Source organism: Mustelus asterias, chromosome 22, assembly GCF_964213995.1.
Source record: "Mustelus asterias chromosome 22, sMusAst1.hap1.1, whole genome shotgun sequence".
NCBI lineage: Eukaryota > Metazoa > Chordata > Chondrichthyes > Carcharhiniformes > Triakidae > Mustelus > Mustelus asterias.
In genome coordinates, this window is record NC_135822.1 from 69,616,794 (window position 1) to 69,638,515 (window position 21,722).

General features: G+C 48.3%; 1 protein-coding gene across 2 annotated transcripts in view; it reads left to right on the top strand.

The window, feature by feature from the left end:
* Nucleotides 1-21,722, top strand: part of LOC144510162 (glutamine--fructose-6-phosphate aminotransferase [isomerizing] 1) — a 96,644-nt gene that overhangs the window by 65,573 nt on the left and 9,349 nt on the right. For both annotated transcript variants that reach the window (XM_078239573.1, XM_078239574.1), the window contains 5 exons: nucleotides 1,504-1,601; nucleotides 6,098-6,218; nucleotides 10,189-10,346; nucleotides 13,147-13,261; nucleotides 17,185-17,312. In XM_078239573.1, coding sequence (XP_078095699.1) covers nucleotides 1,504-1,601; nucleotides 6,098-6,218; nucleotides 10,189-10,346; nucleotides 13,147-13,261; nucleotides 17,185-17,312 — 620 coding nt within the window. The remainder of the gene's footprint in view (nucleotides 1-1,503; nucleotides 1,602-6,097; nucleotides 6,219-10,188; nucleotides 10,347-13,146; nucleotides 13,262-17,184; nucleotides 17,313-21,722) is intronic.

Here is a 21,722-nt window from a genome sequence, read left to right on the forward strand (position 1 = left end):
ACATAGAACAGTACAGCACAGAACAGGCCCTTCGGGCCACGATGTTGTGCCGAGCTTTATCTGAAACCAAGATCAAGCTATCCCACTCCCTATCATCCTGGTGTGCTCCATGTGCCTATCCAATAACCGCTTAAATGTTTCTAAAGTGTCTGACTCCACTATCACTGCAGGCAGTCCATTCCACACCCCAACCACTCTCTGCGTAAAGAACCTACCTCTGATATCCGTCCTGTATCTCCCACCACGAACCCTATAGTTATGCCCCCTTGTAATAGCTCCATCCACCCGAGGAAATAGTCTTTGAACGTTCACTCTATCTATCCCCTTCATCATTTTATACACCTCTATTAAGTCTCCCCTCAGCCTCCTCCGCTCCAGAGAGAACAGCCCTAGCTCCCTCAACCTTTCCTCATATGACCTACCCTCCAAACCAGGCAGCATCCTGGTAAATCTCCTCTGCACTCTTTCCAGCGCTTCCACATCCTTCTTATAGTGAGGTGACCAGAACTGCACACAATATTCCAAATGTGGTCTCACCAAGGTCCTGTACAGTTGCAGCATAACCCCACGGCTCTTAAACTCCAACCCCCTGTTAATAAAAGCTAACAAACTATAGGCCTTCTTCACAGCTCTATCCACTTGAGTGGCAACCATTAGAGATCTGTGGATATGGACCCCAAGATCTCTCTGTTCCTCCACAGTGTTCAGAACCCTACCTTTGACCCTGTAATCCACATTTAAATTTGTCCTACCAAAATGAATCACCTCAGATTTATCAGGGTTAAACTCCATTTGCCATTTTTCAGCCCAGCTTTGCATCCTATCTATGTCTCTTTGCAGCCTACAACAGCCCTCCACCTCATCCACTACTCCACCAATCTTGGTGTCATCAGCAAATTTACTGATCCACCCTTCAGCCCCCTCCTCTAAGTCATTAATAAAAATCACAAAGAGCAGAGGACCAAGCACTGATCCCTGCGGCACACCGCTAGCAACCTGCCTCCAATCCGAAAATTTTCCATCGACCACCACCCTCTGTCTTCGGTCAGACAGCCAGTTGCCTATCCAATCGGCCAACTTTCCCTCTATCCCACACCTCCTCACTTTCATCATAAGCCGACACTGTAATGAAGTTACTGTGAAAATCCCCTAGTCCCCACACTCCAGCGCCTGTTCGGGTACACTGAGGGAGAATTTTAGCACAGTCAATGAACCTAACCAGCACGTCTTTCGGACTGTGGGGGGCAACTGGAGCACCCGGAGGAAACCCACGCAGACATGGGGAGAACGTGCAGACTCTGCACAGACAGTGACCCAAACCCGGAATCGAACCCAGGTCCCTGGCGCTGTGAGGCAGCAGTCTAACCAATGCCTGGCCAGTTGAGTCACCAAGAGCAGGGTGAGGCTCAATGGGCCAGTTATCTTAGTCTGGGTGTAGATGATAATGTTGTGCCTGATACTTGGAGAAAAGCAAGTGTTCAGTGTTTGTTTTTGCTTTCACAGTGATCCTCGGCGGCCTCCAGGATCACATCAAGGAGATTCTGAGATGCAGACGTTTGATCCTCATCGCCTGCGGGACAAGCTACCACGCTGGTGTTGCCGTACGTTCATTTCAATGTCATATCTAGATTGTCCTCATCTTTGAGAAGGTGGAACACGGTCACAATTTGGGAAATGGTGTTTCTTAAAAAGCAAAAAAAAAAGAAGCCTCTTGCAGCCCTGGTCTCGGTACAGCCATGGTTCATTTTACTTTCTGCAGACTGCAATCTGTAGCCCCAATAATCGTCCTCCCACCCGGATGGGTGGGGAAATAGACCATGTGGTCCACAGCTGACCCTGGTCAAGCAGGGAAAGTCAAAGATTCCAGCTCCGTTCCGCTGTGAGTTGGTTGATCTCTGAATGGTAGAGATGGGTACAATATAATTCGCCATATCGTTCCTGTATAAAGAAAATAATTCCCGTTTATGTGGTAACTTACAGCACCTTAGAATCAGCCCAGAGTGATGGGCAAATAAAGCAGTTAGGAAACGGACAGCACGGTGGCACAGTGGTTAGCACTGCTGCCTCTCAGTGCCAGGGACTCGGGTTCAATTCCGGCCTCGGGTCACTGTCTGTGTGGAGTCTGCACATTCTCCTCATGTCTGCGTGGGTTTCCTCCAGCTGCTCCGGTTTCCTCCCCCCATTGTCCAAAGATGTGCAAGTTAGGTAGATTGGCCATGATGAATCGTGTCAGGGAGACCAGCAGGGTAAATATGTGGGGTTGCGAGGATAGGGCCTGGGTGGAATTGTGGTCGGTGCAGGGTCGATGGGCCGAATGGCCTCTTTCTACACACAGGATTCTATGCAACATTTAATTTTTCATGTCTGTCTTGTTTATCATTCATGAGCAGTTACTTAATCCCAGTTCCTTCAATCTCAATTGATTCCTTCAACGCTGTCACTTCCTTCCACACTGACACCAGTTAATCCAAGAGCTTTCTGAGCTCAGCGCTCTCTGTCTCCCTCATATCAAAATCCTCTGCGTTTATCAGCCGGTAATATTACACCCCCCCCCCCCCCCCCCCCCCCCCCAAGTTGAAGGTCTCTGTTCATTTCCTTCGACAGTTCTTCCTCATTGTCATGATCCTCCTCATTGCCAGTCCGAACCCTATCCTTTGTCCACTTCACCTCCAGTCATTTGTAGCTTGATGTGTTCATTTTATTTTGCAAAAAACCCACTCTGTTCTCTCTCTCTACTTTCAAGGTACTCTTTTTAACAAGTCCATCTCTCCATGTCATCATTTTGAGGTGTCACTTGATTGAAGCAGCCTTACAATACTGTTCACCCTGCAGATTCACAATAATGTCACCAAGTTGGCAAGTGAGCCTCCAGCTAGTCATGGAATCCCTACAGTGCAGAAGGAGGCCATTCGGTCCATTGAGTCTGCACCGACAACAATCCCACCCAGGCCCTATCTCCATAACCCCTCAGATTTACCCTGCTAATCCCCTTAACCTACACAACTTGGGACACTGAGGGACAATTTAGCATGGCCAATCCACCTAACCTGCACATCTTTGGAGTGTGGGAGGAAACCGGAACACCTGGGAGGAAACCCATGCAGACACGGGGAGAACGTGCAGACTCTGCACAGACAGTGACCCAAGGCTGGAGTCGAATCCGGGTCCGTGCCATCAGAGTATTGGTCTTTTTCTTATTGTAGCTCAGATTTCCTGCACCAGCAGCTATCTGACCCCCACTTGGTTCTCCATCCAAGCTGCTGTCAGCAGTTCCCAGTGGAGGGAAGTCCTGTGCATCGAAACAGCGATAACCGTTATCTGAAAGGAGTGATGCAGATCCACTAAATGCTCATCAGAAGGCCATCCAGGTGAGCGCTGACCTGCCTCCAGGTCGTTTAGCTTCCTGAGCACGGTCGGACGGACGAGCCACCCTGAATGAACTCGGCTACTGCTTCCAGAGACTGAACTGAAAACATCCTCACTTATTGTGTATTCAGCTGAACAAAGTCCTGAATGGGGTTTGCAGCCAGAGGCACATCCCAGTGAATCGCTCATTTCCCAGCGTATCCACAATGGGTTTCAGTTTGGCTGACTGGGAGCACGGAGTCTGAAGGTTATGGGCTACAGCCTCATTCTTGACTCAAGTACATCATTCCAGCTGATGCTTTGCTGCGGTTCTGAGCACTGCCTTTTTTTCAGATGCGCCATTAACCGGAGGGCCCAGCTGCATGGCGCGGTCAGCACTGCTGCTTCACAGCTCCAGGGACCCGGGTTCGATTCCAGCCTTGGGTGACTGTGTGGAGTTTGCCCCTTCTCGCCGTGTCGGCGTGGGTTTCCTCCGGGTGCTCCGTTTTCCCACCACAGTCCACAGATGTACCTGTTGGGGGGGAGTGGCCATGGTAAATGTGTGGGGTTACAGGGATGGAGTAGGGGAGAGCCCCTCTTTAAGAGAGTCGGTGCAGACTTGATGGGCTGAATGGCCTCTTCTGCACTGTGGGGATTCTATGATACACAAGACCGATGGCACTCCAGATCAAGCAAGTGTTCTGGCCAGCCGATCTGGGCGTCTTTTGTCTTGTTGTGTGATTTGTGTTGGTTCATTGTGTACGAATTGGTTCTCGGAGTCTGCCGGGGTCACAGTAATAGCTGTAATTAATAAAGCACTTAAATGTTGTATGCTTCTGGGCCTTGATGAGGTGCTATGCAAAGCCAAGATAATTGGCTCTTTCTGTTTGTTGGTCTGAACAGAGACATCCTGCGGTGATGAAATCACTCGCTCTGCCCACCAGGACTGCTGTCTGTGGCTGAGAAATGATGATTCCTCCTCATTGCAGTCTGACAATCTTCACTCGCAACAGTACTTTTCCTTCTGAGCTTCAGAGATCGAGAGAAGATCAGTTGTTGTGGAACTCATAGAATCCCTACAGTGCAGAAGGAGGCCATTCGGCTCATCGAGCCTGCATCGACAACAATCCCACCCAGGCCCCATCCTCATAACCCCACGCATTTACCCTAGCTAGTCCCCCTGACACTAAGGGGCAATTTAACAAGGCCAATCAACCTAACCCGCTCATCTTTGGACTGTGGGAGGAAACTGGAGGAAACCCATGTAGTCCAAAGATGTGCGGGTTAGGTTGATTAGCCCTGCTAAATTGACCCTAGTGTCAGCGGGATTAGCAGGGTAAATACATGAGGTTATGGGAATAGGGCCAAGGTAGGATTGTGGTTGGTGCAGTCTGGATGGGCTGAATGGCCTCATTCTGCACTGTAGGGACTCTATGATGATTCTATGAGACACGGGGAGAAAGTCCAAACTCCAGATACAGACAGTCACCCGAGACCAGAATCGAACGCGGGTCCCTTGTGCTGTGAGGCAGCAGTGCTAACCACCATGCCACCATGGTTAGCACTGCTCCCTCACAGCGCCAGGGTTCAATTCCCTGCTTGGGTCACTGTCTGTATGGAGTTTGCACGTTCTCCCCATGTCTGCGTGGGTTTCCTCCGGGTGCTCCGGTTTCCTCCCACAATCCAAAGATGTGCGGGTTAGGTGGACTGACCATGCTAAATCACCCCTTAGTGTCAGGGGGATTAGCTAGGGTAAATATGTGGAGCTACGGGAATATGGGGGCCTGGGTGTGATTGTGGTTGGTACCGACTCGATGGGCCGAATGGCCTCCTTCTGCACTGTGATTCTATGAGCTACGCCTTGCGGGAGTGGATTCCATATTCTCACCACTCTAGTGTAAGATGTTTCTCCTGAATTCTCGGGATGGATTTAGCAGTGACTAACTTATATTCACAGTGTCTAGATCTGATCTCATCTGTCTGCTCGACAAAACCCTTTCATAACTTCCAGGGCAGTCACATTGCCCGTCACCCTTGTTGAAAACAAAATACTGCCCATCCCTGAATTCTGAAATAAGAACAAAAGTGCTGAAAATACCCAGCGTCTGTGGAGAGAGAAACCAAGTTAATTCAAAATTCTGAGTAGTCCCAGCACAGTCTTGGCTCTCATTTCCAGAGAGAGGATTGAAACAATGGGGCATGTTGCTGACATGATGGGGCACAATAGGAATGTGACTTTGTGCTTTTCAACCTGTACTCTGTTCTTTAGCGTTGACGCGGCAGGGTGGCACAGTGGTTAGCACTGCTGCCTCACAGCAACAGGGACCCGGGTTCGATTCCCGGCTTGGGTCACTGTCTGTGCGGAGTCTGCACGTTCTCCCCGTGTCTGCGTGGGTTTCCTCCGGGTGCTCCGGTTTCCTCCCACAGTCTGAAAGACGTGCTGGTTAGGGTGCATTGGCCATGCTAAATTCTCCCTCAGTGTACCCGAACAGGCACCGGAGTGTGGCGACTAGGGGATTTTCACAGTAACTTCATTGCAGTGTTAATGTCAGCCCACTTGTGACACTAATAAATAAACTTTAAACTGAGAGTTGAGAGGAACTGCTTCGCCCTGTTTCAGCTGGGTTTGAGTGCCAGACTGAACAAGCACTCAGAATCTGGCTCCATCTCGCCCAGCTGCCAGAGAAACTCAGGAAGTATTGATTCAGCGCAGAGATTCAAGTGCTCACAGTGTTTGCTTGTGGGTTTGCAGACTCGACAGGTGCTGGAAGAACTTACAGAACTGCCCGTCATGGTCGAACTCGCGAGCGACTTTTTAGACCGAAACACTCCTGTCTTCAGAGATGACGTCTGTTTCTTCATCAGCCAGTCAGGTACTTAAAAGCTGCAAGTCCCTCTCTTTTTCTTTTCCTCTGACTTTGTAACCGCTATTCCCACATAAATTGAGATTAAAGATGAATGAAGTGAATAAGGCTGCGAATGTTGTAAGTTGGCCGCTTAGTGAAATCCCTCTCTCATCCTCTGCCACACTAATTTTAAGCACTGTGGTCAGCATAGAATTATGGAACGAGGCCATTCAGCCCATTGTGGCATTGCCAGCACTCTGCAAGGGTCTAGTCCCAAGCACTTCTTTCCACCCCCCCCGCCCCTTCTGTTTTTGCATGTAAAAAGAAAATTTCAAAGAAATGAAAAGATCTGCTATGATCAGGTGTGAGGAAATGAAAGGTTATTTTAAGGGATTTCTCTTTGTATGAGTAAACATCAGAGATAAGTTATAGTTTTAATTTAATGTTTCTGTGCCTGGAAGGGAGTTGCAGTTAGATTTCATAGAAATCATAGAAACCCTACAGTGCAGAAGGAGGCCATTCGGCCCATCGAGTCTGCACCGACCACAATCCCACCCAGGCCCTACCCCCACATATTTACCCGCTAATCCCTCTAACCAACACATCTCAGGGGCAATTTTAACCTGGCCAATCAACCTAACCCGCACATCTTTGGACTGTGGGAGGAAACCGGAGCACCCGGAGGAAACCCACGCAAACACGAGGAGAATGTGCAAACTCCACACAGACAGTGACCCAAGCCGGGAATCGAACCCGGGACCCTGGAGCTGTGAAGCAGCAGTGCTAACCACTGTGCTACCGTGCCGCCAAGGTGGAAGCAGATTCTAGAATAATGTTCAAGAGGCATCTGGATAGATACATGAATAAGCAAGGAACAGAGGGATATGGACCCTGTAGAGGCAAGAAAATATTAGATTAGAGAGGCACAGACTTGGTGGGCCGAAGGGCCTGTTCCTGTGCTGTTCATGCTGAACAAAAATGTTTGTCTGCTTGGCGGTTAGTTTCAGTTCCAACAGCGATACCATTGTGCTTAGAGAGCTTTCAGCGTGGAAAAAAAAATAGTTGCTTAACAACTAGAGGGGCTCTGTAAGGGGAGCAGCAGCTTTCTTTAATCTTTAGTTTCAGCTGAAAGCTCGAGGCAGTTGAAGACAGACAATGAAGCAGGAAACATCTCTCTCTCAGGTCTGCGAAGGGAAGCTAAAACGGAGCCTGATCTTTTAGCTTTGCTGTAAGAAATGCCCTACAATGGAGTGATAGTTCAGACAGCCAGTGCCAAAATACCTGAAGAGCAACTAGTTAAGAACAAAGAGAACAAAGAACAGCACAGCACAGGAACAGGCCCTTCGGCCCACCAAGTCTGTGCCTCTCTAATCTAATATTTTCTTGCCTCTACAGGGTCCATATCCCTCTGTTCCTTGCTTATTCATGTATCTATCCAGATGCCTCTTGAACATTGTTCTAGAATCTGCTTCCACCACCTCCTCCAGCAGCGCGTTCCAGGCATACACCACCCTCTGTGTGAAAAACTTGCCTCTTACATCTCTTTCAAACTTCCCCCTCTCACTTTCGACCTAAGCCCCCGAGTAATTGACCCTTCGACCCTGGGAAAAAGACTCTGACTATCCACTCTATCCAAGCCTGTCATAATCTTGTAAACCTCTATCAGGTCCCCCTCGTCTCTTCTTTCCCCCCCCCCCCCCCCCTCATCCTCCGACGCTCCAGTGAAAACAATCCAAGTTTGTTCAACCTTTCTTCATTGTCCATATCCTCCAGATCAGGCAACATCCTGGTAAATCTCTTCTGCACCCTTTCCAATGCATCAACATCCTCCCGATAGTGTAGCGACCAGAATTGTGCACAATACTCCAAATGCAGCCTAACCGAAGTGTTATACAGCGAACCAAAGTCTTACAGAAGCTTAAAAAAATGAAGAAAAGTTTCCTGGAGGCCTGGAGTGTTAAAGGGAAGGAAGTGGGAAGTAGGACAGGATTCTGTTCAGGGACATCAGACAAAACTGAAAAGTAATTGATTGATGAGGCTACTGGAGAAACTTTTTCTAAAAGTAATCCTAAAGTTTTGAAATGTTTTAATGTTGTCTTTAAACAAATTATAAAGTATAAATCCATTGCTTCAAGCGCACAGTTTAGGAAGAGACGTAGACCATTCGCACTCCTTCCAGCATGTTCCAGCTTCAGTGATGTCCTTTAGGGAAGGAAATCTGCCGTCCTTGGCGTAACAGTGAAAATCTGAAAGGGTTAATCGAAAATCCTGGCATGGATTTGGTGCTAAAAGTGGGGTGGAATCTCTGGGCAGATGGGTCTCGTGGAAAGTGTGAACTGAACTTTGGAATGTGAAATGCTAAGAGAATGTATTAGCACGAGAGAAGATTTTAAAGCGCATTTGGGAGCGGAGTTGGGAAACACTCATATGACGACCATCTGGGGGCATTCGGAGGAAAAATTTGCAAACACTAACTTTGTGTGCGAATGAGACCATTGTAGCTTCACATGGGCTTTGTCATCTGTGTTAAATCTTAAAACCTGTGTTTATTGGTTAAGCTGTAGGAGGAGTCGAGGACCACTGTATTATAATCCATTTTCCACATTTGATACATGTTTCTTTTCTTGTTGTTAAAAGTAATTTGCGATCCCGTGACTCTGTTCCTCCATGGGGGTTGATTAAAAAAATAAGTAAAATTTCTGGTCTTTTGAGCCAGGGTTCCATTCTGGGATCTTCCTGTCCAGTTATAACATCAACCGGGGGGTTGTAGCACTGAAGCAGTTTGTAGATGGCAAGGAAACATGGCTGTTAGCCAGTCACTGGGGTGGGTGGCAGCAGGAATGGCAGAGCATGATGATGTAAATCTTGTTGGCAGAGATCAAGTTAAAAGTGTCGACAATGCCTGCCCATGAAACACAACCTGCAGGGGAGGTTGTTTAACTTGGCAGAGTCCCTTGGTAAGCAATGATGCTTTGGAATTCTGCTGTGCGAAGCTTAGCTCACCAAAGCCCATCACATATTCCGATGAAATTCCCCCTGGTCCTGCCTGTCAGCACGGGCGTCAGTTTGCACGGAATAAGTGCGCTAATGTCTCAGGTCTAATTAGTACAAAGAAGTTTAAATGCATTGCTTCAAGCATTGCTAAGCAAACAGCTTAGGAAGAGGCGTAGACCATTCGGCCCCTCCAGCATGTTCCAGCTTCACTGCTGTCCTTTAGGGAAGGAAATCTGCCGTCCTTACCTGGTCTGGCCTACATGTGACTCCAGAGCCACAGCAATGTGGTTGGCTTTCCACCGCCCTCTGAAATGGCTCTAGCAAGCCACTCAGTTCAAGAGCGACCAGGGATGGGCAACAAGTGCTAGCCAGCCAGCGACACCCATGTCCCACAAATGAATTAAAGAAAAATCATGGCTGATTTGTATTTTAAAGCCCACCTTGATTTCTAACCCTTGTGCAACAAAACTCTAGCCATCTCACCTTTGAAATTTTCAATTCAATGTTCCAGCTTTCTTCTTCTTCTTGTTAAGCAATCATTTCATATATCATCCCTGAATGGCCTAGTTCGAAGTGTTCTGGGCTGTCTCAAAAGACAAATTGCTTTCTCTCTCTATCAACTCCAATTTCCCTTCATCGTTTTAACTACCGAGATTAGATCACCCCCCCACAGGGTCAAGGAAATGCAAGCCAAGCTTGTGCAGTCAGTGTTCATAACTTAACTCTGGCTTTAAGCCCTGGCATTGTTCTGATAAATCGGCGTTGTACCCCTTTTGGAGGTCAGTTTATCTTGCCTGAGGTTGGCGCTCAAAGCTGAATGTAATCGTCCAGCTGGAGCAACGGACAGGATTGCTGCCAGGCCAAACATCAGCCTCTCCTGGGTCACTCAGTCACGAGCCTTGCCCGTGACACATGGTGGAAGCATTCTGTGAAGAATGGGTGGAGAGTTTCACTGCGCTTTGTCTGACCCCTCGTTCCTTTTGCTTTTTTTTTTAATCTTCAGGAGAAACGGCTGACACTCTGATGGCACTGAGGTACTGCAAGGAGCGGGGGGCCCTGACCGTGGGCATTACCAACACGGTCGGTAGCTCCATCTCTCGCGAGACAGACTGCGGTGTCCACATCAATGCTGGGCCTGAAATTGGAGTTGCCAGCACCAAGGCAAGTGCTAACCATTGTAACACTCCCCTGATGAACGTTCCCGCAGCTGGTATTTTTACTGTGGTCTACCCGTGTGTCTGGGTTTCCCTTCGGCTGGGCAGCTGGCTGATCCAGTTGCATGGGGCACGCGTCTCGGATCCGGGACTCCGCTCCAAGGGGAGGCAGGGCCATCTCTGACTTGTTGCCTCACATCTGGAAACAATAAGCAGTGAAGCCTGCGCACCAACACATTCAGGCTCTCTGTGCTTTTCTCCTCCCTCCCCCCCCTCCCCGCTGAAGCTTTCTGCTGGGACTTCTTGGTGCCTCTGACCCCAAGTAGCATTCTTCAGGCGTGAGGTTTTAGAGAGAGAGAGAGAGCAGTGTATTTGCTTGAGCAGCTGAGCTTGATCCTGTCCTCGGCCAACTCTGCAGTCAGACCCCGTCCCGGCCAGCTCACTCTGGAAAGATGAGCTGTGGCTTGTCGGACCTTCCAGCTTGTAGTTGGGCTGTTAATTGTGGCTTCACCTTACTGCTTTTTGTGTGCCAAGTGGTTCTCACTCGTGATCACTCTGTGCCATGGTGCACTGTGGTACGAGCACAGTCCTAGCTTGTGGTTAATGTGCCGTACGTAAATCTTTGTGCTTTGCCAGCATATCCACGCCCCCCCCCCTCAGGCAGTGGTTAAAGTTGCAGATTTTTAAGGGGCCTCCCTTCCGTCCAGCGACTAATTGAATACTCAGAGAATGCGAACGAGAGCAGGGTTTTGTAAACCTGCACAATCCCCAGTCTCTGTGCCAGATAGCCTGGCTCGGTTCCCTGTTCCCCCCAGCCCACCCCACCCCTCCCCCAATGCACCTGGGTAACAGAAATGCCATTGACGTGGTCTCCCGGCCTCTCCTGAAGTCGATAAGACTAGCTCGCTTGTGCCGGAGAGTAGCTGCGGTTCACCTCTTGACGGTCAGTAATGAGGCCGCCTTCCTTCATCTTTCTTCAGAAACCACTCCAGGTCTTGACTGTTTCCCCTCCCCGAGGATTTGATCATGGAAAATGACTGGAGTATTGGGGAGTGGGCGGAAGGGGGAGGGCAGCTGATGTGGTCTTTTTCACTTGAGTTCCCACATTAGCATCCTGGATGTTTGGTTCCCGTGCAGTGTGTAAATCTGGTACGTGTCACTCAGTACCTGCTCAGAGCTGCAATTAGAGAAGTACGTGAAGGAAGTGAGCAGTTCCCTTAGCCCCCCTCCCCCCCTTTGATGGCCCAGGGCAGAGATTATTCTTAAGCTCTGCTAATGCCACTGACCTGGCTGCTGTGATGTGACTCAGTTGGAGGACATGTGTTGCATTTTATTCTTCATTACGTTGACTCGTGTAATTAAAAAGTTTGGCATAGAGGATGCGGCTGCACCCCTTGGACAAGGCAATAAAGTCCTGGGGTATAGCCAGAGAGGTTAGCCTTGATCTTCGACCGGGTTTTATGGCGCACACAGCCTGTGCCTGTGAAAATCTCATTGGCTGATGGGGGTGGCACGGTGGCACAGTGGTTAGCACTGCTGCTTCACAGCGCCAGGGACCCAGGTTCGATTCCCGGCTTGGGTCACTGTCTGTGTGGAGTTTGCACGTTCTCCCCGTATCTGACTGGGTTTCCTCGAGGTGCTCCGGTTTCCTCCCACATTCTGAAAGACGTGCTGGTTAGGGTGCATTGACTCGAACAGGTGCCGGACTGTGGCGACTCGGGGGAATTTCACAGTAATGTCATTGCAATGTTAATGTAAGCCTTACTTGTGACTAATAAATAAACTTTAAACTTTGCTTTCTATCAAAGAATTCCTGCAGTACAGAAGGGGACCATTCACAGCCCATCGAGTCTGCGCTGATCCACCTTTTTAAAAAAACTTATCCAGACCTTATTCCTGTAACCTCTCAAAGCCCCTCGGTGCTCGGTATGCTGGAAATACTCAGCAGATCAAGTCTACAAGATTATGAGGGGCATGGACAGAGTGGATAGTCAGAAGCTTGTTCCCAGGGTGGAAGAGTCAATTTCTCGGGGCACAGGTTTAAGGTGTGAGGGCCAAGGTTTAAAGGAGATGTATGAGGCAAGTTTTTTTTTGGCAGAGAGTGGTGGGTGGCTGGAACTCGTTGCCGGGGGAGGTAGTGGAAGCGGATACGATAGTGACTTTTAAGGGGCGTCTTGACAAATACATGAATAGGATGGGAATAGAGGGATATGGTCCCCGGAAGGGTAAGAGGCTTGAGTTCAGACGGGCAGCATGGTCGGTGCAGGCTTGGAGAGCCGATGGGCCTGTTCCTGCGCTGTAATTTTCTTTGTTCTTATCAAAGAGACTCTTTAGAGCTAAAAATAGAGTTAACGCTTCAGGTCCCTCCCCTCCGATCCATCCGTTAGGAAACATTGGTGCTAATATTTTCCCTTTCTAACCCGGGTTTGCTTCGAGAGAGAGAGAGAGAAGACCAAACCTGGGACTTCATTACTCTAGAAGCTTGATAAATGAGCTGTGTGAGCTGCTGTGAAACTGTGTCCTCTGACGCAGTTTTCCTCACACAACACTCGCTCGGTGACCATGTGAAACAGTCCCCGTGTTTGGAGCTTCTTTTACCCTGTTGAAAGGCGTATGCTCAACAGAAGACATGACCAATCCGACTTGGCATTATTGACATGTTGCTGAACATGCATGGATTTGCTCGTGTGACCCGACCACAATCAATTTTCTTCCCGATCAGCTTGCTTTTTATTTTGCTGCCCTCTGAAACACCATCAAAGCGTTTGGATTTGGGTGGTAACTTACTCCCATCTGCTTATACCCAGGCTTACACCAGCCAGTTTGTGTCTCTGGTGATGTTTGCACTCCTGATGTGTGAAGATCGGATTTCCATGCAGGAGAGGAGAAAGGAGATTATACGAGGCCTGAAAGCATTACCAGGTGAGCAAGAGGAGCATTCGGCGTCAAATAAATCATGTGTCCCTTTTATCCGAAAACAAAATTCTTTACGTAAGAATTAGGAGCAGGAGTCGGCCATCTGGCCCCTTGAGCCTGCTCCGCCATTCAATAAGATTGTGGCTGATCTTTTCGTGGACTCAGCTCCACTTACCCACCCGCTCACCATAACCCTTAATTCCTTTACTGTTCAACAATCTATCTATCTTTGCCTTAAAAACATTCAATGAGGTAGCCTCAACTGCTTCACTGGGCAGGGAATTCCACAGATTCACAACCCTTTGGGTGAAGAAGTTCCTCCGCAACTCAGTCCTAAATCTTCTTTTGAGGCCATGCCCCCTAGTTCTAGTTTCATCCGCCAGTGAAAACAACTTCCCTGCTTCTATCTTACCTATTCCCTTCATAATCTTATATCTTTCTATAAGATCTCCCTTCATTCTTCTGAATTCCAATGAGTACAGCCCCAGTCTACTCAGTCTCTCCTCATAAGCAACTCTCTCAACTCCGGAATCAACCTAGTGAATCTCCTCTGCACCCCCTCCAGTAATAGTACATCCTTTTTCAAGTAAGGAGACCAAAACTGTACGCAGTACTCCATGTGTTGCCTCACCAGCACCTTATACAGCTGCAACTCCCTGTGTTTAAACTCCATCCTTCTAGCAGTGAAGAACAAAATTCTTGCCTTGTTAATTACCTGCTGCACCTGCAAACGTTTTGAGATTCTTGCACAAGGACACCCAGGTCCCTCTGTAGAGCAGCATCCTGCAATTTTTTACCATTTAAATAATAGTCCATTTTACTGTTATTCCTACCAAAATGGATGACCTCACATTTACCAATATTAGGAACTTTTTACCAATTTTAGGGACTTGAAACCTAAGTTCAGGGAAATCATGTGGAAAAGCAGCATTTGTAAGATGCCTTCCATCACCTCAGGTGCTCTCCAGTCAAACTATTTTTCACGGACTGTACTCATCGCTGTATTGTTGGAAACACGGGAATCGATTGGCGCATAGCAAGCTCCCACCAACAACGATGTACCAAAGCCCAGCTATTGTGTATTAGAGGCACAGTGGTTAGCACTGAAATAGCGTCTGAAATAAGCCCATCTTCTGTCACCCAAACAGCATCTATCTGAGCATTAGAGTTCTAAAGTTTATATATTAGTCACAAGTAAGGCTTACATTAACATTGTAATGAAGTTTTACTGTGAAATTCCCCCAGTCGCCACAGTCCGGCGCCTGTTCCGGTCAATGCACCTAACCAGCACGTCTTTCAGAATGTGGGAGGAAACCGGAGCACCCGGAGGAAACCCACGCAGACACGGGGAGAATGTGCAAACTCCACACAGACAGTGACCCAAGCTGGGAATCGAACCCGGGTCTCTGGCGCTGTGAGGTAGCAGTGCTATGTCCATGTTTCCTGTGCACCATCGCAGAATCGTTGTATCTGCTCTGTGCAGAATGATCCCCATGAACACAGTGTAAAAAGTCGAATCCAATACAGCGCATTGAAGCTACTCCATCCGTCGAAATGGTAATGCCTGAACTTGTACATCACCCCAGTTTCCTGCCTTATCCTGCATCTCCTTTTTACCTCCAAAGAATTACTGATCTCAGTCTTGGATATACTCAACCTCCTACGGATGTTCAGTCAGAGAGAATCACAAAGACCCATAATCCTTCGAGGAAAGAAATTTCTCGTCAGCTTAGTCCTGGTGGCAGGGTGGCACAGTGGGTTAGCACTGTTGCCTCACAACGCCGGGGACCCCAGTTCGATTCCCGGCTTGGGTCACTGTCTGTGCGGAGTCTGCACGTTCTCCCCATGTCTGCATGGGTTTCCTCCAGGTGCTCCAGTTTCCTCCCACAGTCTGAAAGACGTGCTGGTTAGGTGCATTGACCATGCTAAATTCTCCCTCAGTGTAACCCGAACAGTGACTCTGGCCATGATGCTGCAGCATCATCATCATTACTGGTCTGGCCGACAAGCTTTTGTGTGGGGATAGCAGATAACTCCTTCAATCCCAGGACATTCCTGTAAGGCCTGCAGGCCTACCGCACACAGCAAAAATGGAAGAGCTAAGTGTGGCGACTAGGGGATTTTCACAGTAACTTCATTGCAGTGTTAACGTAAGCTTGTAACACTAACAAATGAACTAAATGGCCGATTCCTTACCCTGAGACTGTGACCTCAGGCTCTCAGCTCTCCATCCCAGGGAAACCCTCGTGGCTTTTTTACAACAATTCGGTGTGATCACTCATTCGTGGGTTCATTCTGTTCAAGCTTCTCCCAGCACAGCAACCCCCCTCCCCCGGCTCCCCCTCATCTGCAGAATGTGCTCCCCTGTACCTCAGAATCAAGTAATTTTACCCCATGCCCAGTCTGTGGTCAGTGACCATCATAGCAGGTAGAGGGAGTGCTGAATTCGGGAAGCTAGAGACAGAGAAATGCCAATTGGAAATACCCAGACAGCAACGCTGGAAACGCATCACGGGACTGAACAGCAAAAAGCGCTTTGCCTTTCAGGTGGCATCTGGACACTGGAGGCCAAGAGAACGTTTAAAGAGTTGGCTAAGTGGTACAGGGAGGCACAGTAAGGAGTCTCACAACACCAGATTAAAGTCCAACGGGTTTATTTGGTAGCGCGAGCTTTCGGAGCGCCGCCCCTTCATCAGGTGAGCCCGAAAGCTCACGCTACCAAATAAACCTGTTGGACTTTAACCTGGCGTTGTGTGTCTACTTACTGTGCCCACCGCAGTCCAACGCCGGCAACTCCACATCATGGTACATACCGGGAGCACAGACCCATCCATCCACTTGCAGCCTCCTGGGCCTGCTGGATGTTAGTTATTTTGTTTTATTTCCAATTCCTGGCACTTGGTTTGTTTTTCCTGATTGAACCACGTCCTCGGCTCATGACTGCTGCCACGTCACGGTGCAGCAGGCAGTGAGTGGGTGCGGTTCCTCCATGCTGTTTAACACCTTCTGAACTGGAACCCCTGTTGAAAGTTGCCCCGCCATTGTGCCTCAGCAAGCCCCGTGCTGACTGGAGAAGATATTGCAGAACAGTTCTCTAATTCTATTGCCATTTGATTTCTCATATTTCCAGGGATGAGTTGTTGAAGGGAGCGTGCATCCTATTTTGAGAGGGCATTGTTATGGGTGGCACAGTGGTTAGCACTGCTGCCTCGCAGCGCCAGGGACCCGGGTTCAATTCCCAGCTTGGGTCCCTGTCTGTGTGGAGTCTGCACGTTCTCCCCGTGACTGCTCCGGTTTCCTCCCACAGTCCGAAAGGCGTGCGGGTTGGGTGCATTGGCCGTGCTAAATTCCCCCTCAGTGTACCCGAACAGGCGCCGGCGTGTGGCGACTAGGGGATTTTCACAGTAACTTCATTGCAGTGTTAATGTTTGTTTTGATTTTGATTTATTATTGTCACATGTATTAGTATACAGTGAAAAGTATTGTTTCTTGTGCGCTACACAGACAAAGCATGCCGTTCATAGAGAAGGAAACGAGACAGTGCAAAATATAGCGTTACAGTCATAGCTAGGGTGCAGAGAAAGATCAACTTAATGCAAGGTAAGACCATTCAAAAAGGGAAGAAGCTGTTCTTGAGTTGGTTGGTACGTGACCTCAGAGTTTTGTATCTTTTTCCCGACGGAGGAAGGTGGAAGAGAGAATGTCCGGGGTGCGTGGGAGTCCTTAATTATGCTGGCCGCTTTTCCGAGGCAGCGGGAAGTGTAGACGGAGCCAGTGGATGGGAGGCTGGTTTGCGTGATGGATTGGGCTACATTCACGACCTTTTGTAGTTCCTTGCGATGGCACTAATAGATGGGCTTTAAGCTGAATCATAAAAGGGCAAGTTCTTGGGTTTAATCACTCATTTAACCTCTCTCTTTCTTTGTCAGACCTCATTAAAGAGATCCTGACTCTGGATGAGGAGATACAGAATTTGGCGAGGGAGCTGTATCAACAGAAATCGGTTCTGATCATGGGCCGTGGCTATCACTATGCCACCTGCCTGGAGGGGGCACTGGTGAGTTGCATGATTTTACGTGGCCACATTATCCTGTGTGGGAACGGGAGTCTCTCTGCATCAGACTGAATGTTGGAACACAAGCTTTGCAGCCACTCCATCAGAGCACACATCCCACTTGCAGCCCAACTAAAGCTCCCTTTAAAATCCTTGCTTTGCTCCTGTCTAATGACGTTTGACAGATACTAGTGTTTCACAGTGCTATAATTTACAAGTTTTAAAGGTGGACGGTTATAAAAGGAGGTTAGACAACCCAGTTGGCTAATAACTATTCTCTCCACAATCACCCACATCTGGAGCCAGATATGCAGGATGCTCCAGAGGGGTTCAATTAAGGATTCTTTCTCGCTAATGTCTGGAAAATTGTCTTTTACAAAGAACACCCTTTCTTTTCAAATACGTTGGCACTTTGCCAGCGTTAAGTCTCATTCCTGCCTTTGCACATCTAAGGAGCCAGTCTAGCCACTGAAAGCCGCAATGCAACTCAGTGTGCAAGGGGACAACATTCAGATAGCTTCCTTCTATCTATCGCTCCCTGTTGTTCACCTGTCAATGATGGTGTGTGGTTACGCTGCCCAGCACAGTGCTTCAGTGATGGAGGGAAGGGAGGTGGAAAGAAATGAATTATGCCCTGGATGGGATGATGGGAATAGTCACAGAGAGGCGCTTTATTTGGTCCATGCAGCTGTGTCAGTGCTTGTTCCGTAACTGGAGTTACCAGTTGTATAAAAGCAAATTACTGCGGATGCTGGAATCTGAAACCAAAAGAGAGAATGCTGGAAAATCTCAGCAGGTCTGGCAGCATCTGTATGGAGAACAAAGGGCTGATGTTTCGAGTCCAGATGACCCTTTTGTCAAAGCTAAAAGGCATCGAACGTGGGAGATATTTATACTGCAGGGTGAGGAAATGAAAGATGAGTCATAGCCGCAGAAACCAGGGGAAAGGCTGCTAATGGCAGTCCACAGAGAATAGAGGGTGTGAATGGCCAAATGTCAGAGAAGCTGAAATCAGAGGGCAAGCTGTGACAGATGAAGATGTGGGGGGAGGGAATGGGTGGGAGAGGGGTAAAATTTAGAGAAAAGGGAAGCAAAGGAGGAGAAAAGGTAAAGAAAGGGGGGATAAAGTACGGGGAAAGAGTGGGAGGGGGAAGGAAAATGAAGAAAGACAATAAACAAATAAAAGGTAGAGAACAATATAAAAATTGAATCAAATGGAAACAAGGGGCCGAGGTGGGGTAGAGCTAATCGTTGAAGTTGTTAATTCAATGTTGAGACCGGAAGGCTGTAAAGTGCCTCGCCGGAAGATGAGATTTTCTGCTGAGATCCTGCTGAGATTTTCCAGCATTTTCTCTTTGCCAATCATATACCTATTTTCCCTGCTCTCGTCATATTCTTCCTTGTTGGAAACATACCCCATTCCCTTTTGGAATGGTGTAATTTATTTTCAGCCAGGGGCAAGTTGGTGTTCACTGCATGGAGTCGTAGAGGTTTACAGCATGGAAACGGGTCCTTCGGCCCAACTTGTCCATGCTGCCCAGTTTTTAACTGTTCAGTTCGCCTCAATTGCCCCGCATTTGGTCCATATCCCTCTATACCCATCTTACCCATGTAGCTGTCTAAACGCAACCAAAAGAGCTTTGACAAAGGGTCATCTGGACTCGAAACGTCAGATCTTTTCTCTCACAGATGCTGCCAGACCTGCTGAGATTTCCAAGGGTTTTCTCTTTTGGTTTCAGATTCCAGCATCTGCAGTAATTTGCTTTTAACTGTCTAAATGGTTTTTAAAAAACAAAATTGTACCCGCCTCTGCTATAGCTTCTGACAGCTCGTTCCGGACACTCATCTCCCTCTGTGTGAAAGAATTGCCCCTCTGGACCCTTTTGTATCTCTCCCCTCTCACCTTAAACCTATGCCCTCTAGTTTTAGACTCCCCTACCTTTGGGAAAACATGTTGACTATCCAGCTGATCTATGCCCCCTCATTATTTTATGGACCTCTATAAGATCACCCCTTTGCGGCACTGAGATGCTGTTGAAGGATGACGGAACTTTGTTGGCTTTTGTCCAGAATTACTTGGACCGCACCGCGTATCGGAATTGTTTAGATGTTGGCGTCCAACAGTTCAGTTGAGGTCACACTCGGGTAAACACAGCATTCCGAGACGCAGTGAAAAGTATTCTTCTCTCCACGAATAGACTTGGCTTTATTTAGTCACATCAGTCACAGAAACCCCCCCGCCCCCAACCACCCACCTCCCAACCCCGTGGTTTCCAAAACAAAATTGTCCCGCTTGCAATCCAAAGATGTGTGGGTTAGATTGATTTGGCCATGCCCCTTAGTGTCGGGGGGGGACTAGCAGAATAAATACGTGGGGTTACAGAGATAGGGCCTGGGTGGGGATTGTTTTTGGTGCAGGCTTGATGGGCCGAATGGCTGCCTTCAACACTGTATGGATTCTATGATTCATACCTTGCCGGGCAAAGTTAAATAGGTTTTGTTCGTCTGAGCCTTGCCGGGTTATAGCGATGCACTTTGTGGCAGAGAGGAATCGCTTTGTCAGAATGCTGGTTCTGCCAGCCGTAACGGAGTGAAGGAGCATCTGTACAATGATAGCATTGTTTGAGATCTGCCTGCGGATGTTGGGGGAGGAACGGACCTCTCAACAGGGACGGAAATGACAAGAGGAGCTCGAGTCGCTCGTAACAAAACCCGGGGTGTCCAGCTTTACAAAGGGGGACTTGTGCAGGCAATTATCGCTAAGTGACCGGCGTGGCACTCGGTGAGATGTAGGCAGGCAGCACTTGGGGCATGATCTGATAGAGGAAGCGTGCTGCAACTTCCAGGCCACAAGCAGGGCATTGGTTAGCTTGGTGTGCTTTGACCTCTCTTTTTTCCATTGAGAGAGTGAACGAAAGGGCAAAGATCCTCCACGCAGTCACCAAGATTGAAAAGAACAGGAAAGGAGAAGGCATAACTCAGGAAACAGTGATTGGATTTTAATTAATTCTAGAAGGGATGCTGCAGTTAACTCTCGTCACGTGCCTTTATTATTTGTGGATTTCAGAAAAAAATCCCTTTTCAATTGAGTATCGTCAACTCCTTTTCCAGTAACAGAATAGAATCCCTACAGTGTAGAAGGAGGCCATTCAGCCCATCGAACCTGCACCATCAAGGTCCTGGGTAGGACCTATCCCCATAACCGCACACATTTACTCTGCTGGTTTCCCCTGACACGAAGGGGCAATTTAGCATGGCCAATCCACCTAACCCGCACGCCTGCGAGGCAACCCACGCAGGCACGGGAGAGAATGTGCAAACTCCACACAGTCGCCCAAGGCCGGAATCGAACTCGGGGCCCCTGGCGCTGTGAGCCAGCAACGCTAACCTGCCACCCCGTCATGAGTCCAAAGGAAGCACCTCCCCTGTTGTATTCCATGCTGGCTCCATCATGGGAACGCTCTTGGTGCAAATCCTTCCTGTGGAGTGTAGGGTGGGTACACGTAACTTAACCACGCTGCTCAATAACTAGTCCCACGTCAGGATACAAGGAAAATTGGGTTGGTTCATCAGCTTTGGCGCCTGGGTGGATTTGCAGGCTGCTCTCCGTGTAAAGCAGGTCCGTGCAGAAGGAGCAGTGACTCAGAAAGCCCATCACTGGCGCTGTTTTTATTTTTTGCAACAGGCTATGCCGCGGTTTTAGTGAGACACGCGCACATGAAGACTGGCATGAGTCATCCAAGCCATGTAGTCATATTCATATTTCTTGCTGCAAACAAGTGGAATAAAAGACAGTTTGTAATAATGCAAAGATGCCAACAGGAAAAAAAAGCTTTCATCAAAAACGTTGTATTGGAAAATGTCATTGTGCTTGGGGAATTTTAATTAACATCAAGTTGTCAAGGGTGGAGAATTGTTTCTTAGCAATGGCATAAATCTTGCATTCATTTGGAAACACCAAACCAGATGTAAAAGTTTGGATTATACATTCTTGGCCTTTCTCTAATGTATCATGTCTTTGTGTCAGCCCTGGTTTGGAAGGGTCACTTTAAGGAGCTGATGCTCACTCGGGACAGTTCCTTGAAATTGACCTGACGTCCACTAACAACAATGCCTTGCATTTATCTAGAACCTTGAACACAATGAAACACCAAGTCATGTGAGGAGGCATGAGGAGTGCTGGCGTAGGCAGGAGGAGGTGTTGAGATAGGCAGGGGCTTTTTAGAGTTTAAAAAAACAAGTCTTTGAGAATTGTGAATTGAGGCCTGGTCTGTGGTTGCTGGACCGGGAGCCAGCAATGGTCAACGCACACACGGGTGGTTCATTAAAACTAGGAAGCCCCAGAGGGAAGGCGATGGTATTATTACTATTAATGTAGAAACTCAGCTCATGTTCTGGGGACCCAGCTTCGAA